The following is an 18,560-nucleotide window of genomic DNA, read 5'->3' as shown; positions in this document are numbered from 1 at the left end:
GAAAGTTAACGTGTTCTCATTTCTAAATGAAAGGTAACGAATCATCGTCCTTTCTAAAGGATGGTGAAGTGATGACAAAGGCCATATCCTGCCTGGACATGCTCTTGATCCCAGGGTTAAGGGAGATTTCCATGTCAGAAGAGTTTCCTTTCATGGAAAGTAGATAATAATCTGGATTCCATTCATGCAAAGTTTAGTAGTGCCTTAGGTAGGAGGGAGGCGGAGGCTAACCTCTGTACTGTAAATCTGAGAAAAGGAACAACTGGCAAATGAACCGTGGAAGAAGGCCTCTGAGGAGGGGGAGCACATTTTAAGAAAACAGAGGTGAGCGGTGGCCCCAGTACCCGGGTCAGCCCGGCGCACCTCCTCGTCCCAGCCCTTGTTCCCCCAAAGCCACCCATAGTTTGGCCCATGGTCATCTTGTGTTTCGTGACTTCTAATTACATAGGAAGCTAATTGAGAAGAGGAATCCCATCCTATACTTCTCTTTTTATCCCTGAAAGCATCCGGTAGTGCTGAGAACAGAGATGTTTAATACAAACCTCGATGAATAATTCAGCCACCGCTTTTCCCCTAAGTGATGGAACTCCCATGGAACAAATCACGGTCACAGAAAAAATGACTCCCGGAATGAGAATCTGGGACTCAGTGCTCAGATGCCAAGCGGAGCAGCTCCGTCTTATGTACCACCTGCCACACCACCATCCCGAAAAGAGGAATCATTGGCTGGTGTGCGATGAAAGCCAAAAGATGTCCCCTTCGCTCTCGATGAGCAGGATCACCCCGGAATCTCCTTGTTGCCCAGCAACAGCTGCTGCCAAGAGCTGGGCGCTCGCTCCCTTGGTTCCAGGGAGGAAACCACCCAGTCACTGGTGACAGCCAAGGAGCCGGGAGGTGCGAGGAGGGTCGACATCACACCCCGGGGAGATTGCTGGTTCACTGTCCCCTTCTCCAGCAATATGTGGCTTGAGACTTCCATGGGTGGGCCTCTCAACCTAACTGCTCTTTGGAACATTGTTTTGATGGGAAAATCTGTTCAAGCCCCAAATAACAACTTCCAAACATACTTCTGGAGCATGACCAATGCATAAGATGGGTGGCTTCCTACCCATCCTGAGGTACCCATCCTGTAGAGACAATGGCAATACACAGCCACTCTCATTTGTCTTGGCACATAATGAAAAGCTGAAGCGCCACATATACAGGGCAGTGACTCACCAAATGCCATTACCCTGAGTTTAGTGAGGCCCTGGATCGTGTAGCTGTCAGGCTAGCGAACTAGTAGAGCCATATCCAGAGAATAACATTTGACCTGTGGAGTCCCCCTTTTTTCCATACCAGCACCTGCCTTGCTGACCATGTGCTCCCTGGACATTCTGCAGCCCTCTCCGTGCTTGCACAGAACCCGATGCTGAGGGAAGGGTTCGAGTCTGTTTATGGAGATTACTGCACACCACCAGCTAAGGGTAACTCATAATGCTTCGGGCAAACCATGATGATGAAAGTAGCATCAGACAGATGTGTCCAAATGGTCTTCATGCGTTTGGGAGACACGGTCCTCCACACAGCTGACTCACAAGACAAGCAGTGAGGATGCACAGTTTGTACAGCAAAGGGGAGAAGGCAGGCACGGAAAACTGCGCACCGAGCACCAGGCCTGCTCTCCACTCCAAAGCCATGGCTTCCAGATGATGAGGTTACTCTGTGCTGCATTTATCCTGTTACAGTGCAAACAATGACCGTTCCTCGGGCAAATCCAAGACTACCACCAAGATTTACGGACAATCCCCAGGGACACAATTCAAGATACCAACAAACATTAATAATCGAAATCCATATTGGGTGGCTAAGAGGAAAAAAATTGGATTTTCAAGCTGAGTTTCGAGAGAGCATAAAGTAAGTCACTCTGCACAGCCGTGATATGGTCACATTTGGGGGATGCAATTTTTAAACGTACGAAGTGTGCAGAGGAGCCTCTGTTGCATCCAGACAGTGTGCTGTGAATGAGAAGTGCCCCTGGCCACACAGTCACGTTGCTGGGGAGTCTGCAAGCAGTGCTAACAAGTCAAGGCAGGCTGGCTGACAGAGCACAGGCCGAGCAGGCACCACTTGACACTGAGCTTCGGTGTGATTCCATCAGCCAGGTGCCTTATCTCACGGCCAGGGGAACCAGAAATAGCATTAAAACCAACCTTTAAAAGTAAAGATAAGTGGTAATTATGTCAGTGAATAGCTGGGAGATGGAAGACGTACACAGAGTGGGCGCCTCAGATCATACAGTTTGCCTAACGCTCACATCCTCACGGAGCCCTCTGAGACACACATTACACCTACATGGGTGCAGAGATGAGGGAAATGAGGTTCAGACAGTTTCACAGGGCCTTGGTTCAAGGTCACTTCCAGGGTTACATTTCCAAGGGTTCAATACCAGGTCCTCGGTCTGGCTCCAAATCCCCTGTGTCTTCCCTTATACCATGCCACCTTCCTGTGGCCAAAAACCTTTCTTTTATAGCAATCCCACTGGTTTACCTCGCTTTAAGTTTAATCATTAGACCAAAATTGTAGTGTTTTTTTTGTTTTTGTTTTTGTTTTTTACTTATTTATTCATGAGAGATACAGAGAGTGAGAGAGGCAGAGACACAGGCAGAGGGAGAAGCAGGCTCCTTGCAGGGAGCCCAATGTGGGACTCGATTGTAACGAATTTTAAAGTACAGTGGATGCCAGGTCCCCTTCCGGTCCCTGGACACCCACACGGGCCAGCACCCACTCCACCACCTGCAGGACTTCCACTCCTTGACAGGGAGCATGGAAAGGACGAGGCTGAAGAAGGAAAGCCACAGGTGAACAAGGCTCCGTCCCCACACTCACCATTCTGAGTCAGCTTGGTGGAGCACACGAGCGTGGAGATCTGGAAAGAGTCTTTGCTGATGGTGCAGCTCCCTAGACTCTGCATGCTCCTGCCCGTGGCCGAGTGCGCCTTTTCCTCTAACTCTGCCTTGGTGGAGGGTAGGCTCAAGTACGTGGCGGCGTCTTCCAGCTTCTTGGCCTCTGCCTGTGGGTTTGATGACACGCACGTCGAAAGCAAGTCACAAAATCAACACCGCCTGATGCTTTCCCCTCTCCCTTGCTATCCTTTATCCTTTTAACCATCATGATGTTTGCTCTTTATCATTTGCTAAACTGTTTATTTTAACGATTTCCCTTACTCGTGTAGATTCACTCAGGTTAACATTTATTGCACACTATCCTCTCTCATCAGATCAGCAAAAAGGCTGGTCATCTGAAACGTGCATTTGCATAACCGACTGCAGCTAAAGAGATGCTTTCTCTCAAAGACGGGCAACAGTCAGCTGAGGCCAGGAAGCCCAGAGAGGAGCGAAGCAGTCCATACCAGCAATATTCCTCCAAGCAAGCAGTGTGTACCTTATAGACGATGAGATCATGCTCCCCGTCCCTCAGCGTGGTCCCATCGTATCTCATCAGCTTTACAAAGGCTAGTGCAAATATTTTCTCAGACTTATCCTTGGCTGCAAGAGAAATCAATCATCTTTAACTGCCGTCATGGCAATATCACATAAAAAGCTACAAAGGCTACCTTTGTGAAAACATGACAAAACCACATTGAATCAAAGGAAATATAAGGAAATGGAAAAATGGACAGTGTTCACCAGAAGAAACACTCCTCCCAAAGGGACCACTGGTGCCCCAACTGATCTGCAAATTCCAAGGAATTCCAATCAGAATCTCATGGAAGAGTTTTGTCATGAACACGACAACCGATTCCCACGGTCAAGAGCAGCAGGATGATGCTGAAGGAGAGCCCAGGCAGGGGATAGGCTGCAACCCTAGAAACCAGCAGTGACTGGAAATGACCACAAAGACCACAGTGCAGCTTAACAATGGGACACGCAGAGCAGAGGGAGCCTCAGGGTCTGGAAACACACGACGAAGGACAGGCCAGTTGGGACAGATGATTCCCTAAGAAAACTGGCTCTCAGTATGAAAAAACAGATTCCTACCTCGTGGCATCCACGAATATAAATCCAGGTGGAGTGAACACATGGATGTGAAATTTCGTTCTCTGTCAAGAACGCTCCTCCCCGGATACCTGCATGTGAGACTCATTCCCTCCCTCACTCAAAGTCTCGGCTGACGGATCACCTGCTCCTTGGTGACCAGCCCATCTAACAGAGTAAATTATAACCTGGTCACACTCTCTCCCTTCCCCTGATGCGTTTTTCTTCCTAAGTGCTATGGACTAAATGGTGTCCCCCGCAGTCTGGTGCTGGAGCCCCAAATCCTGCCCCCATGTGACCACAGTGGCCATGAAGCCTGTAGGAAGGGGCTTAAGGTTAGTGAGGTCATAAGAGGGGAGCGCTGAGCCTATGGAACCAGTGCCCTTCAAAAACAAAGAAAGAGACAGCAGACCTCTCCTCGTTTTGTGAGTTCACAACCTAGAAGAGCATCCCCACCAGACCCCAGGGTGCTGTCGCCCTGGTACTCTGAGACTCGAGCCCCCAGACCTGTGAGGAAACACATTTCTGTTGTTTCAAGCCCCCTGGACTATTCTGTTAGGGTGGCCGGAGGAAACCAAGATGACAGTCCTTATCCCCGCCAGGTTCACGTGTGTGTGTGTGTGAGAGAGAGAGAGACAGAGAGAGAGAGAAACCGCTGCTTTTCGTTAAGTTTCATCTGCAGGCCTCTGGAAGGAAAGGGACACTGCACGCTTGTCACCAGTATTTCCCCAGTGCCTGCCATCTATTAGGCACTCTGTAAACCTCTGTCCTAGTTGGGGACATGCCAACCAACCGGTTCTCTCACTTGCTGCCAGTGACGTGTGAGAGGGGAATGGTGGGAACAGGGATGAGTGGCTGGATGGGCGGACACGGTCTCTGAGAAGACGGACAACACGGGAGCCAGTGCGCAAACCTTCCCGGGACAGTCATGGCCAAATGCAGAGTCCCTAAGTGGGCCCAGGCTTGGCCTGTCGGAGGGTAGAGGGCCAAGGGGCTGGGAAGTAGCGGGGCAGGGGCCAGCGCAGGAGGGACGGATAAGGAGTCTCCACTGAAGAAGGAGATTGGGCATGGATTCCGCAAGATGTAACTGAATATGGCATGGAAACGAGTTTCAGAGCTGTGATCTTTAAAATTATACATCCTACATTCTCTTTTTAGATGAAAAGACAGAGGAGCGCCTGGGCGGCTCAGTCACTTGAGTCTCTGACTTCGGCTCAGGTCATGACCTCAGGGTCCTGGGATCCAGCCCCGCGTCAGGCTCCCGGCTCAGCACAGTCTGCTTCTCCCTCTGTCTCTGCCCTTCCCCCTCCTTGTGCTGGCTTACTCGCTCACGCTCTCTCTTTCTCTCAAATGAAATCTTTAAAAAAGAGAGAGATGAAAAGACAGAGGTCAATGTAGAAAGGAGCACATCCACCCACCTTGAGTCAAGGGCTCAAAATATCTTCCCTGAGTCACCACCACTGCACAAGGTAACGTGTCTCGTTAACCTCTGCAGTCCTGGTGTCCATCAGTGTCTGGCACACAGTAGGTGCTCAAGAAATGAGAGCTCATTAGATAAATGAAGGAATGATTGAACAACCAAAATAAAGAGAAGGATGAAGGCAAAAAAAAACATATATCCTAGGAATTGGGGGAAAAAATAACTTTGCAAAAGGGCCTCACAAAATGTTAACTATCTCCATGTTCAGGTGACAAAGAACAGATCCTTCTAGGTTTGAGCTCATGTGGAAAACACATAAACGTGTCTTCATGAAAGCAGCCATGGTTCAAGAGGACACATGAGCATCCCCGTTAGCACCCGGCTTCCCCTGATCCTACTATTAAGTAGCACAACAGCAAGCACCTTTATTAACATCCTACCGTTTACATCAAGGCCACGGACTCACTTATTACATGCTCATTAGCAGCCACTGTGAGCAGATAGTAAGTTTACAGGATGCCCAGGGCTTAGGGGACAGGGCTGCCAGACCCAGCCAGGCCCCTATGACCAAGGGAAACCCAGGCCCTGGCCGGCTGGACCCAGAGCCCCACAGATTCTCGAGTCCAGGTAAAATAGGAGCAGATGCATCTGGAATGTCCAATGACATTCTGGACTGTGTGTCACATCAGCACCAAACTTCCCACCCTGAGGGATGGATCCCAGCCTGAGAAAGCCCAGGATTTGGGCCCTATGCTCGCCTCTCTCCAGGGAAAAAGCAGCTCATCTGGCCTGGGAGACATGGGGGGCCTGCACAGGAGACATATCCTGTTTCCGACCCTGCGTGTCCACGTTCCGGGAGGCTGCGGAGGTCCCAGTGGCTGCTGTCACTCCCGCAGCAGACAGCTCAGGATGCGTCAGCCTCACACTCTTGATGCTCAACATGGTTCCAAGACCACACAAGCCACGGCCACGGAGCCTCATTAATTATGCAAATGTGTGGTGGTGTGTCGGGTGACAGCATCTTGTCTATGATGAGTACTTAAAACTAACTAGAAAAACAAGGATTTTGAAAATTAAAATGCTACAGAAGATATCCCTCTGCATTAATGCAATTTATTAACCACAGAGAAGAAGCCCTCTGGAGACGGGGAACGTGCCTTTGAGACACGTCCTCTGTTGACCCCAGAACTCTGTCCTTGCCCCTCCAGTGCTCCCACCTCCCCCGCTGTGGCCCACTCCCACCCCAACCGTTCCACACTCCCCACATGCCCCCTGACGGAGGACAGACCTGCCCTAAGAGTCCCCAACCACACACCCTGCTCCGTCCTCTCCACGATACTCCCAGGCTGACCTCACACCTCAACTCAAAATGAAGTTCCGAGAACCTTCTCTGTGAGGTGTAGACAACAGGTGCTAAACTAAGAGCAGATAGGTGTAGACAGAGGTGGCCTCACCGTGCCTGCAAGGCGTGGGAGTAGGACACGGGCACGCAGACTAGGCTGGAACCAGAGCTCTCCCACTGATGAACTGGGTGACTCTGGGCCACTGAGGTGGGGTCTGTGAGCCTCAGGCTCCTCCACAGTAAAGTGCAGAGGGATGACCACGGTGATGGCATAGGGGACTGTCATGAGCACTCATCCAGATGGCATGGTAAAACTGCTTGTGCCAGGAGCACGGTAAGAGCATGTGAATGGTAGCTAATACATGAGATGCTCTAACCCCAAAGTTTTGGCCATCAAAGGGTGCCATGCACCAGGTGGGCTGGCTTTGGTCCTCAGGCAAGCATGCAGTGGCCAGGTACCACTTTCCATGCTGCCTAGCCCTGGAACCCCAAACCGTTGTTAGCTAGATCCCTGCTATGCTTCAACAGTGGGACAGAAGGTGGAATGATGCCCCTGCACACAGCCGCTGCCCTGGGCCATCTAGATCCCTTGGTTCAACCTCTTCAGTGGCCTCAGCCCACCCTCTGTGCACATCTTCGGGCTGATACACGTTCTCCACACCAGCCCTACAAACTGCATGAACATGCCTCCCCAACGCTTCTGAAGACCAGCAGGGTCCACCTGCCTCCTCACCAGACCCACAGAGGAGTCTACATTCACCCAGCATCAGGCCGTTGCACATGTACTTGCTCTCCGGCACCCCTACCACTGCACGTGCCACATCTGAGAAAGGGCCCAGGTAGGCAGGCCCCTGTGCAGAAAGAGTACCAAGGATGGACACGTAACCACACTGCAGTGGCTTCTAAGGAGCCCCTGCCCTACACCAGGCATCGTGCCACAGGTTCAGCAGCCTCCAAACTACTTGGTCAAGACCCTTAGGGACTCTTATCCTCCAGAGAGAGTATTGTGGACACAGAGAGCCAGGGCTGAGGATCCCCACCCAAGCAGCCCCAACCCCCATGGGGCTGTCCGTGACAAACATGGGCCCCCAGACCACCCCTTCCCTCAAAGCTACAGCACACACAGTGCAGCCAATCTTCTCGTTATTTCCCCAAATCTCAGCTCCCTGCCCAGTGGATACAGACCACCAAGGGCGAGGATATAGCTGCCTGTCACGATGTCTTAGCATCTAGCACAGGGCTATGTCCTTATAGACAATAACAAGGGTGACAAGACAAACTCCAGTCACCAATAAAGAACTCTTTTGGAAGGGGAGGGATTTGAACCCCAGTCCCTTCCTCCCAGCTTCTCAGCATCACTCAGCACTATAGTAAGATCTCGTATAAGAGAAGGAATGGCCCCAAATTCTCCTATCTCACATCTGTAGTCTAAGGCCAACCCCAAGCTGGGTTCTCCAACATCCAAGCCCTTGCTGGCTCATCCTGAAGCCAGACATCAGGGGCCACCCACCAACACAAAATGGATCTCGAGGTTTTCCATTCCAACACAAAGGGCAGTAAGGGCCAATTTCTGAAACCTACTCGTGTCTCAGTGACTTTTCTGATGGACAGAACAGCGTTACAAGTCACACGGAAGAGAGGAAACAGAAAGGAAGAACAGGAAGCAGCAGCAGGAAAAAATCAAGAAGAAAATGAAGATCTCCTATAATCAGCTCCATGAGAGTCAATAACATTTTCCGGAAACAGGTCAATGCAGGAATGAGCTAAAGGACTAAGACCGCACTGTGTTAGGATAACCGAGTTCTAGAACGATCCAGAACAACTGAGAACAATCCAGAGCAAGTGACAAGTGCAGCCTGCTGAGCTTTCCCCCAGTTTTCCCTCGCAAATGACATGGGCCAAAATGAAGGGATTACTCACAATCCTGGGACGACCGATGGCGGAAGGTAAATCGAAGGTGACTGCGGTTGACGTCCTCAATGGGAATGGCCACCTGCACAGTTGAAAGAGGAAGTTTCAGCACGGGTACCCAGTACTCACGTTAACGGTTCGTTTACCCAGAGATACTGTGCAACTGTACACCCGTACTCCCTGCAGGGATGAAAACACGTAGGCCTAACCCCCTGTAGGACTTTCCCAAAGACAGAAATGCTTTTGGAAAATTTAAACAAGACAATGTTGCAAGGGACGTCAAACCGACTCGGCAAGCCCACAGAAGTTTTCGTAGACGTTTCACATCCTCGCTCTTAAGAGCCTATTTTCACAAGTTGCCATTTTCACTCTAGCCCTTGGCAGCGGCATCCATGGTCTCGCCGCAGCCACAGGGACCTGCCCTCGGCAACAGGAACTAAGCTTTCCAGGTGTGACGTTCAGTCAAAGAAGATACCCCCCACACACACACACACGCTGCCTTTAAGCTAAGATGGCCCCAAATTCTCCTATTTCACATCTGTAGTCTAAGGCCAACCCCAAGCTGGGTTCTCCAACATCCAAGCCCTTGCTGGCTCAGGGATTGGGGTATGTGTGCCACAGTGGGCTGCCGGGGTGACATCCGCGTGACGCACCAGGAGAGCAGAATGTCACACCATGGCCTGGGACCTGTCTCCCCAGCAATGTCCTCCATATATTGTCACCTCTATTTTTTCCCATTTGGTGTAAAGACAGCATGCCACACATAAAACAGACCCAAGAAGAGAAAGATAATAGCTATCTTTAAAGGACTCTGTCATTTGTCTCCATGAAAGTCCTATTTTTATGTCCAAAAGGAGATGAGAGTAAATGTATTCCACGGAATGCCGGCATGGTTCCTTAGCAACCTTGAACGACTTTGTTGGGAGAGCTCCTCTGCCTGCCTAGAGTGCCCGCTGGCGAGCAGCCCCCGGTCGGGTGGGAGCTGGGGACTTCCTTGGGATACAAATGAGCATTTCATAATCAACCCTGTGGGATAAAATGACCATGTAAATGATACCTTAACGGTCTCAAACCAACGTGGCTGTTTTACTTGGTAGTAAATCACAGACTTGTACTCTGAAATCGCTTCGTCACCAGCACCCGGGAAAATCACATGCTTTAAAAGAAGGCATAAAGGGTTCGCATCAGACCTCATAGAGCTTGACACTGCATCCATCTCCCCACCTCCCGCCCCCAGTAGATGAGCTAAGCAGAGCACTACAGGAATGCCAATAAACCCCATCACAAATGGAATATGCTCCCAGCAATGGAAGGACGGATTCATCTGGAGAAAGCGCGGCCAGCGTACAATCTTGCTCGCAGACATTTAAGCATCTTGATGGTTATCAGTAGAGGGATGCTACTGTCCATCCTTCGTGCCCTCACCCCGAACAGCTTTAACATTAAGAGCTGCAGGAAGAATGCCTGATCCACTCAGTAGGTCCCAAATAAAGAGCCACAGGCTAAGGAGGGGGTGGCGGGACTCCTTCCCATTCCACCAGCCATAAACACTGACCGCTGGACTCCAGCGGAAGCAATGCTGGTAAAGCCCAAGTGGTGAGGGCAGCACTGCGGGGAAAGGACTCTGCACACGGGCCACCCATACAGCTGAGCCTAGGTGCACACATAGGGCACCACTCTCAGATTTGTGGGCCCAGGGGAGCCCAGCCTGTCACCCATGGTCCAGAGTGGTAGCTGCCAGGGACACCTGCTCTTGGCTTGGCCACCATCCCCAAGCACTACCAGGCTGCTGTGGCCATGCAGGGGGAGGTCTTGGTAACCCCCACCACCCAGCAGAGCATGAGGTTAGATGCCCAGATTCAAACCCTAGTTCCACCTCCCACTAGCTCTCTGACCCTGTACAAGACTTCCCTGGGCCTCAGTTGCCCCATCTCACAGACAGCGATAATAACGACATCTGAACTTCTTGTGTGACCATCAGACCTCTGAGCCCTGGGTCTATGCTGGCAAAGGAAGCCCCATGACAGGGCCGGGAAACAGAGGGGGTCCTCAGAAACAGGATCACGCAGTCCCAGCTATAGGCTTTCCTATCTTGCAGCAGAGCCAAGGACACACTTGAAAAATAAAGTTTCAACACCACAGATTAAGCTTTGCAACCATAAATACCTCCAGCCGTTTCCCGTCTTCGTCGTAAACAGACACTGTAACCTCCACGTTCTTTGCTGTCGTTTTGCTTCCTTTATCGAAATCTCCTTGAACTAATGTTACGTAGATATCATTTCGAACATCACCTGAGGGAAAAAAATTATACCTGTAAAACCAATCCATTATTCATAATGTAACGGGGAATTCTCCAACACTGTCTAAACTGGTACCTCTCCGAGCAGAGGATTACAAATACGGTACAGATGATTACAAAATATTTTCTACGAAACAGTCGCAGCATTTAAAGACATGACAAAAGCAGTTTTCAGCATTATCATCATTAAGAGTACGACAAGGAGGAAAAACTTCAAGGCCCTTAGTTATGTGCACGGTCTTCTCCCCAGTGGGTAGCCCACGCCCACGGTGACTTGAATGCTGTCGATGGATCTGCAGTGACCATCCCCTCTCCGGTGTCCACGGCCCATCGTGACTCACATCACGGTCTCACGGCGGACCATGGGCTGTGTTCTCGGAGTCTGAGTAGCCGAAGAACATCACAACATGAAATGGCATACCTAGGGTGACAACTGGCAATACTGGCTTCCTCTACATTTTTCTAAGGAGTTGAACAAAAAGCTGATTTGAGAATTAGAACCACAGGCAATGTTCCGAGGTGATGTCCGGGATCAGGGACTAGGAGTGAGTCAAGAGAGAAGCCTTCTACATGGATCTCCTCTCCTCCTGGTGAGCAGCTGTCACGATCACAACAGACCCGTTCCGTTCTGTTCTGTTCGGAGCAACAGACCCATGCATTTCAAAGTGAGACAGGCCAGAAGTTGGGAGAAACCAAAACCAAAACAAAACCCATACACAACAAATAAACTCAAGACGCTCCTTCCTGCTGAGAGCATGTGAGGCCCCTGGTAATGGTCCGACTGGGAAAACTTAGCAAGCTTCATTAGCAGCATGATTTAGAGCAAGCATCACTACCCAGTGACTGCTCCTCTGCTGTCTGTCTGGTCACGTCCCACGTCTGACCCCCCTGCTCTCCCACAGGGGATGAGGAACGGGTCCATCAAGAGCAGTGAAAGGTCCACGTGGATCAAGAACAAGTCCCCTTGCTTTCTTGCTTTTTCTTTCCTTCATTCATTCTTTCTTTCTTTCTTTTAACTGCTCTACTCTGGCTTTTAATGTATCCAACTATTAAATTAAGGTTTCATTTAAAAGTCATTATTGTAATAATCCCGGTGGGTTGCTACCACAGCCACAGTCGCTCCTGGGAGAGGAAGCACAGCTGCAGTCAGTAATACCGACCGTGCGAGAAGCTAAGAGTGACAGAGCCCAGGGCCGGGGCGGGAGGCACAGCTGCCAGGCCAGCACCTGCCACCAATCCCTGTGTGACCACAGACAAGTCACTTAACCTCCCACACCACCCACAGCGAAACAGCCTCATCGATAAGGCAGGGTAGTGTGTATGAGCCCTCAGCCTGCACATTCCACCAAAGCACAAAAGCAATAATCAAAACAGGGCTGCAAGAGCATCACAAAGGCCTCACGAGCCAGACGCCATCCCACGCTGGGGGCAGGGACGTAGAGAACCCCATGGTCTTACTCTCCTACTGGCCTAGACATCCATACTCAGGGCCATCCCAGATGTAAGACCTTACTTGCAGTAGATAGACCCCACAGACGCACACTCACAAGAGTGCCCTCCGTGGATGCCTGCAGGGCTACAGGGTCCTCATTCTGGGGAGAGAAGAACTGGAAGCAGACGTAGATGGACTCACACAAGCCTCCAGCCACCTTCAGCTCAGAAGAAAACTCTGCTTCCCCACCAGGATCCTTCAGAAAAAAACTGCAGGATTTCCAGCAGCTCACAGAAAGGTAGAAAAGCCGCTGGCACAGGTGACACAGCGGGCTCTCCCACTGGGCAAAAGAGGTGCACGTCTCTGGAAAAAGCATCTCCATAAGATGAGACAAGATGGAACAATGCACAGTTCTACCAAACTGAAGGCCATGAGATCTGAGTGAAAACACCCCAGGCTGTCTCATCCCCATCCCCATCCCCATCCCCACCCCCACCCCAGAGGGTGTAAAGCGGCGCCCACAGCCTGTTAGCGATCCCCCGGCCAGAGAGAACAAGGTGACTCAACTATAGCTGGAATCCCATGCTACAGGAACCCTGACCCCAAACTTTAGCACACAGAACCTGCTGGAACAACAGTCAGCTGTATGGCTTCCCCGGGAATCCATTAGGAGGTTATTTTAGAGGTCTAGCCTTACCTTTTAAGTTGACCAATTAAAGAAGGAAACACGACCAGCTCGTAAGCTAGAAGTTTTCTGGGTCTCCCCTTGAACACATCCTAAGGCTACCCAAGATGAATGCACAATGTCATCCTAATCTATAAATTTCATCTCAAGCCCACGTGCAAGCGATATACCCACGAAGAGCTCCAAACTAATTTGCTGCACACAGACTTGACTCCTGCCCATAGAAGACATCCCAAGGTTGCACAGCGCGCTGGAGATCATGCTTTCTTCCCCTACGGGTGAGCCACTACGACCCAGCCTAACCAATCTGCGATGTCTTTCCCATCGATTCACCAGTCAGAATATACAGTGACCCACAACAGCCCTGAAAGACAGAGGTAGCAGAAAGAACATTCCCCACCTGCCCTAAAATAAACAAAGCAGTAATTCTGACAACACGCACAATGAGCAGATACCTCTTCCTGCGAGTGTACCGTGGAGCCCGATAAAGGGATGCCACGGGGAATCTCACCCACGCCAAGGGGAGGGTGGTTTGGCCCCATTTCTACTGCTCATTAGCTGTGTAACTTCAGGCTGCAGCTTAATTTTGATCACAATTAGTTCAACACCAATGTGTGGGCTTCCGAGATCCTCAGATGGATCAAGCCAAATTATTAATGTGAGCATTATCTGCAAACCAGAAAGTATCCCACAGATATAAAGGATAAATATTAACGGGCTTGCCCAAGATCTCGTGAGGATCAAATCAGATTATTAATATGAACGTTATTTGGAAACTGAAAAGTATTATGTAAACATGAGATTAATCGTAACATGGAATTCCATTATTAGTTTAATAAGCTTAAAATCCATTATCGGGCTGGAGCGATACTAAGTAATATGAACCGAGCAGGTACCAGGTGTAAACATTCACTTTCTGCCCTTCCTTCCTTGTTTTGAGCAAATGTCTATCCAAACATTTGTCAGGTGTCCACACCTCCTTCATACCACCCTTGCACTAGGAGGGAAGAGCTGATGTCTAGGTGGCTAATGTACAACATTGCACCACCCAGCCCATCACTGTCCGAGGGCTGCAGGGCAGCGGACTGAGCAGGTCAGTCTGGACAATGCTCAGGCTCCTTGCTGGACAATGCTCAGGCTCCTTGCTGGGAAACACTGGGTCAAAAGCAAGCCATCTTCTTCAGGACACTGAGGTCTGGGAAGAAGACAGGAGCCATCAAGAGACCTTACCCAGGGGACAAAGTCAATATGCACAGGAGACAACCCAGCAGAGGTCGCTGTGCAAAAACAGGGCAGGTGACCGGGGGACTCAGAAGCTTGCTGTCTCTGCCACTCGGGTGCCTGAGCTGATGGGTATCCTCAGCGTTCGGCCATTTGGCCATTCAAGCGAGCGGGGCTTGCATTCTCCATCACTTTACCCCCTACAGCATCCCAGCTCTAACCCGCCCCACAGGTAGAGATTATCACCACTCATTCTTCAGAGCAGCAGACCACAGCTAAGCGAGGTCACGGAGGAGCCATGGCGCAACTCCAAACACAGGATGGATTCGGGGACCCATGTTCTCACTTCTAGGGCTGAAGGCTGGGCTTCCAGGCTGGGGACCACAGTGGTGAAGAGACAACCCACCGTAAGGGCCATTTTTTTTAAGCCTGGAACATAGTAGGGTCCATTTACCTAAATCGTGCCCCCTTAACTTTGAACACATTCTGGATGATTCCAGAGCTGTTAATGGATCTTGATTGTGAACCTATGTTACCATCATAAAAGAGCTGCCTTCATCCTAGATGGAACCAACCACGACTGAGCCGTTGATCAGAACCAAAAGTGAATCCCACATGGCCCTTGAAACAGCCCCACGCTCCACAGCCCTTAATCACATTATACGTATTACCCAACGCAGCAAACACAGTCTGTGCGGCCAGGGTCGGTGGAATGTCTAAGTCCCGTTCTTCCTTTCCACCACATGATGTGGGGCAGAGACAAAGTGCAAGGCTTCTAGATTAAGGGTGACAATGGAATACAGGAGGGGCACCTGGGGGGCTCAGTTAAGCATCTGCCTTCGGCTCAGGTCATGATCCTGAGGTCCTGGGATCGAGCCCCAAGTCAAGCTCCCTGCTCAGCGGGGAGCCTGCTTCTCCCTCTCCCTCTGCCTGATGCTCCCCCTGCCTATGCTCTCTTTTTCTGTCAAATAAATAAATATTTTTTTAAAAATAGAACATGTGACAGTAAAGGGTTTGCTTACAATGAAGAGGACGGGTGAGATGGGTGGAAACCCATCTCAAGCCCTTAGGGCTGGGTTTCTGGAAATGCTTGTTTCACCGGCTTGTCCTTATTACCATGCTGCCAGAAGCCACTCCCACCAGCAGGTTATTACAACCAAGAGAAGCCACCTCCCCGCAGCCTGAACCTAGGTGGTCAGCTCTCACTCTGGCCACAGCTCCTGCCTACACGGATGATCCGTAACCACGCTGGGGTTTACACATCACCTACCACAAGCTCCACCCTCTGCTGGCCAGAGTTCCTACAGGCTACCGTCCCCGCACCGCTCATGGTGGCCGTCTAGCCAAACGCCCCCAACGCTGGCCACATCCACACCACACTCGGAAGTGTGGACGGACAATTCTTACCAGGCATGATTATCTCCGGAAACCCCGTTTTCCGAGCCACCGCTGTGGTCCTGTCCACTAAATGAGGAAATTCTTTTCTAATCTGATGAATATCTCCAGGAAGTAATTTCAGGGTTACCCACAAACCTAGGAAAACAATGGATACACAAGTCATGTTTTAGCTTATACATTTCTGAAAGATTATTTCAGGAAACCAACCTCAACGAAGGAGCAACTGTTAATTGACAAACCAACAACTTAAGAGAAAATGGGGGTGTGTGAGAAAGAGAGAGGCCCAGAAAAGTACCTGGCACAGGTGAGTCACCTGTGTCTGACTAGCTGGGATACAAACCCTGCCCCGGAGGTGTCTAATGCCTGGGTGAATGCACATTAGCAGAGCTGTGCGCAGACCAATGACTCCTCTGATAGGCATTTAAGATAAATCAGGAAGAAGCATTTTTCTAGGCGTGATTGAGAAAGCTATCCTTTTCCATTCTTCCCAGAAGGATGACCGCACCAGAGGGTTCGGGAGGTAAATTCACAGCTCCTCTGACCCAGGAAGCTTCTGAAGTGGGCAGCACAGCACCAGGCTGCGAGCCACCAGCAGGCCAGTCCGCACAGCCAGGGCAGCCTGGTCCCTCGGTTTCACGACGTCACAGCAAAGGAGAAACAAATGCTCTGACCACCACTTGGCTCTTGCCTCCAAAAGGGGGGAAAGCGAAGACTCTGAAACCCTCTGAGCAAGACAGAAGGGCTTCCATGGACAGAACATGGGAAACTTTCTAGCACCTGAGAGCCGAGCGTGTGTGCCATCCTCTCGCTCCACAAAGCTGATGGAGAGTTGCATTTTGTGTAAAATACTCTTGGGCAGCAAGCAAACAGGAAATAAAAATAAAAGAGAATATAGCAGACACTTTTTAACAAAACCAAAGGTGGGAGATAAATGAGTTGCCTGGCGCTCGTGGCCACTCTGAAAACAGGACCTTTCTCCCAGGGAAGGGAAGTTGTCACTGTCAGCTGACACGTCCGGGTCTCTGTCCCTGGGACCCTGGGGGCCTGGCTGGCTTGCTCCCTGGTCACTCAGCCCTGCAGGACCCCAAGTGCCCATCAGGATATAAAGATATTTGCTCTAACACTACTAGTGTGTGTCTGTCCAGCCATTCCTCCCCCAGGACACAGGGACCATTCACCACTGCTTAGCTCAGCCTTCAGTAGAAGGCAGATGGGTAAACCACAGACATTGTCCACAAACACGCACTCCCAGCAGAACTGGGACACCCCCGACGCTCCCACACGGAGGGCCACCCACGTGGCTCCTGCCCAGAGCCACCCTGCTTGATGAAACCCCACACCTCACACCTTTTTCCTCGAGCTTCCCATCTCCTCTCAGCTGGCCTAGAAACATCTGTCCTCTGCAAATAAACAGAGACAGATGTATTATCTAAGGTAGATTGTTTTATGCATAGTACTTTCCTTTTTCTTTACTTTGATATTTTTTTCCTTTCTTTTTCTTTTCAAGATATAAAACTCCAAATCGTGAGAGGGAGAGTCTGAAGAAGGAGGAGAGAAGCATAACCAGTAAAAAGAGGTCCCTAAAGAGATGTCAGCAGGTGACACCCAACCGGGGGCATGTGTATCATTGCTCAGAATGCGCACTGCACAAAGCCCTGGCAAAGAAAGGCAAGTGAGATCCAAACCCAGCTCACACTCTGCTCACCGAGCCGTGTGCCCAGGCCCTGCCTGCATGTCCTCACTCACTCAGAGGATGGGCACCCTTTTTCTATTTCATACAAAGGCACCACAGGCTGGTGTTGCTCTGGACCTGCAGGCGAGGTCCCTTGAAGGGCCAGGCACCTAACCCATGGCTGTGGCCTCCAGTAGAGCAGACCAAGTAAGAGAGATGTCTACAGAAGTGCAAGGGGAGATTATCATTGCAGGTGACACAAACAGACATGGTCCCTCCTGGGGATACCCAGGCACCGCTGATGGGCTCTCAATTCTCACTGAGGTCCCAAAGCCTGCCAAAGGAATGACTGTCCCCAGAAGGAATGTGACTCCAAGACATTTTTCAAGGACCTGCAAGACGTGGTGATCATGTACAGAGGTCAGAGGCAGAGAAACGTTTAACACCATTCGAAAATCCTGCCGCCTTCCCAACACCTTTCCTTTCTCACAAATACCAGCTCACTCAACGATCTTAGTTCATAAACAAGTAACTTAATGACACAATTCAATTTGTTAGAACGCGATTTAAACACGGAGATTAAGCTCTCCTGATTACACCGGGTTTAAAACACTTTCCTCAAAAGAGAAAATGAGACCCATTTCCAAAGAAAAAGGGTATTTTAGGTTGACTTTTGCTTAACCAGAGTAGCTAAAAACAAAAGAGATTAGCACACATTCTATCTCAAACAATAGAGAACAGATGTCCGGGGGTGTCTGGGGCTTCACTGTCCGCATACAACACCCAGCACCTCTGGGTTCAGGGTGCAGAATAATTTGGGCTAAATACAAAAAATGTCAACTGGGACAAGTAAACATGTGGACATTAAACCCAAAACAGGCCAGAGCCTAGAGAGGAGCTCGGAACAGATGAGCACAGGAAACACCCTGGTCCGGAGTGAAGACTTCCCAGGCTTCCACGTCCCTCCCTCCAGCCCGTACTCTTCACCATGGCTTGACAGGCAAGCACACATCACCGGGGTGAGCCTGGGTCACCACCTGGGGAAACACAGAGCTCCACTGGGCCAACCCACAGGCCTTGCAGGCAACTGATGCAGTGAGCTCCGGAGAAATGTGCACTTCAGAAATGCTCCTTCGGGGAGGAAAAAAAAACCCAGCTAGTGAC

General features: G+C 50.4%; 1 protein-coding gene across 2 annotated transcripts in view; it reads right to left on the bottom strand.

The window, feature by feature from the left end:
* The window catches only part of DOCK1 (dedicator of cytokinesis 1), a 495,561-nt gene that overhangs the window by 387,349 nt on the left and 89,652 nt on the right, over positions 1-18,560 (bottom strand). For both annotated transcript variants that reach the window (XM_072740395.1, XM_072740396.1), the window contains exons 13-18: positions 15,734-15,859; positions 10,856-10,980; positions 9,747-9,845; positions 8,699-8,771; positions 3,424-3,527; positions 2,869-3,052 (exon numbers count right to left, since the gene is read on the bottom strand). In XM_072740395.1, the coding sequence (XP_072596496.1) occupies positions 2,869-3,052; positions 3,424-3,527; positions 8,699-8,771; positions 9,747-9,845; positions 10,856-10,980; positions 15,734-15,859 (711 nt within the window). The remainder of the gene's footprint in view (positions 1-2,868; positions 3,053-3,423; positions 3,528-8,698; positions 8,772-9,746; positions 9,846-10,855; positions 10,981-15,733; positions 15,860-18,560) is intronic.

The sequence above is a fragment of the Vulpes vulpes genome, chromosome 15 (assembly GCF_048418805.1).
Source record: "Vulpes vulpes isolate BD-2025 chromosome 15, VulVul3, whole genome shotgun sequence".
NCBI lineage: Eukaryota > Metazoa > Chordata > Mammalia > Carnivora > Canidae > Vulpes > Vulpes vulpes.
Note: the sequence above shows the minus strand (reverse complement) of the source record. Positions and strands in the feature narration are given on the sequence as shown.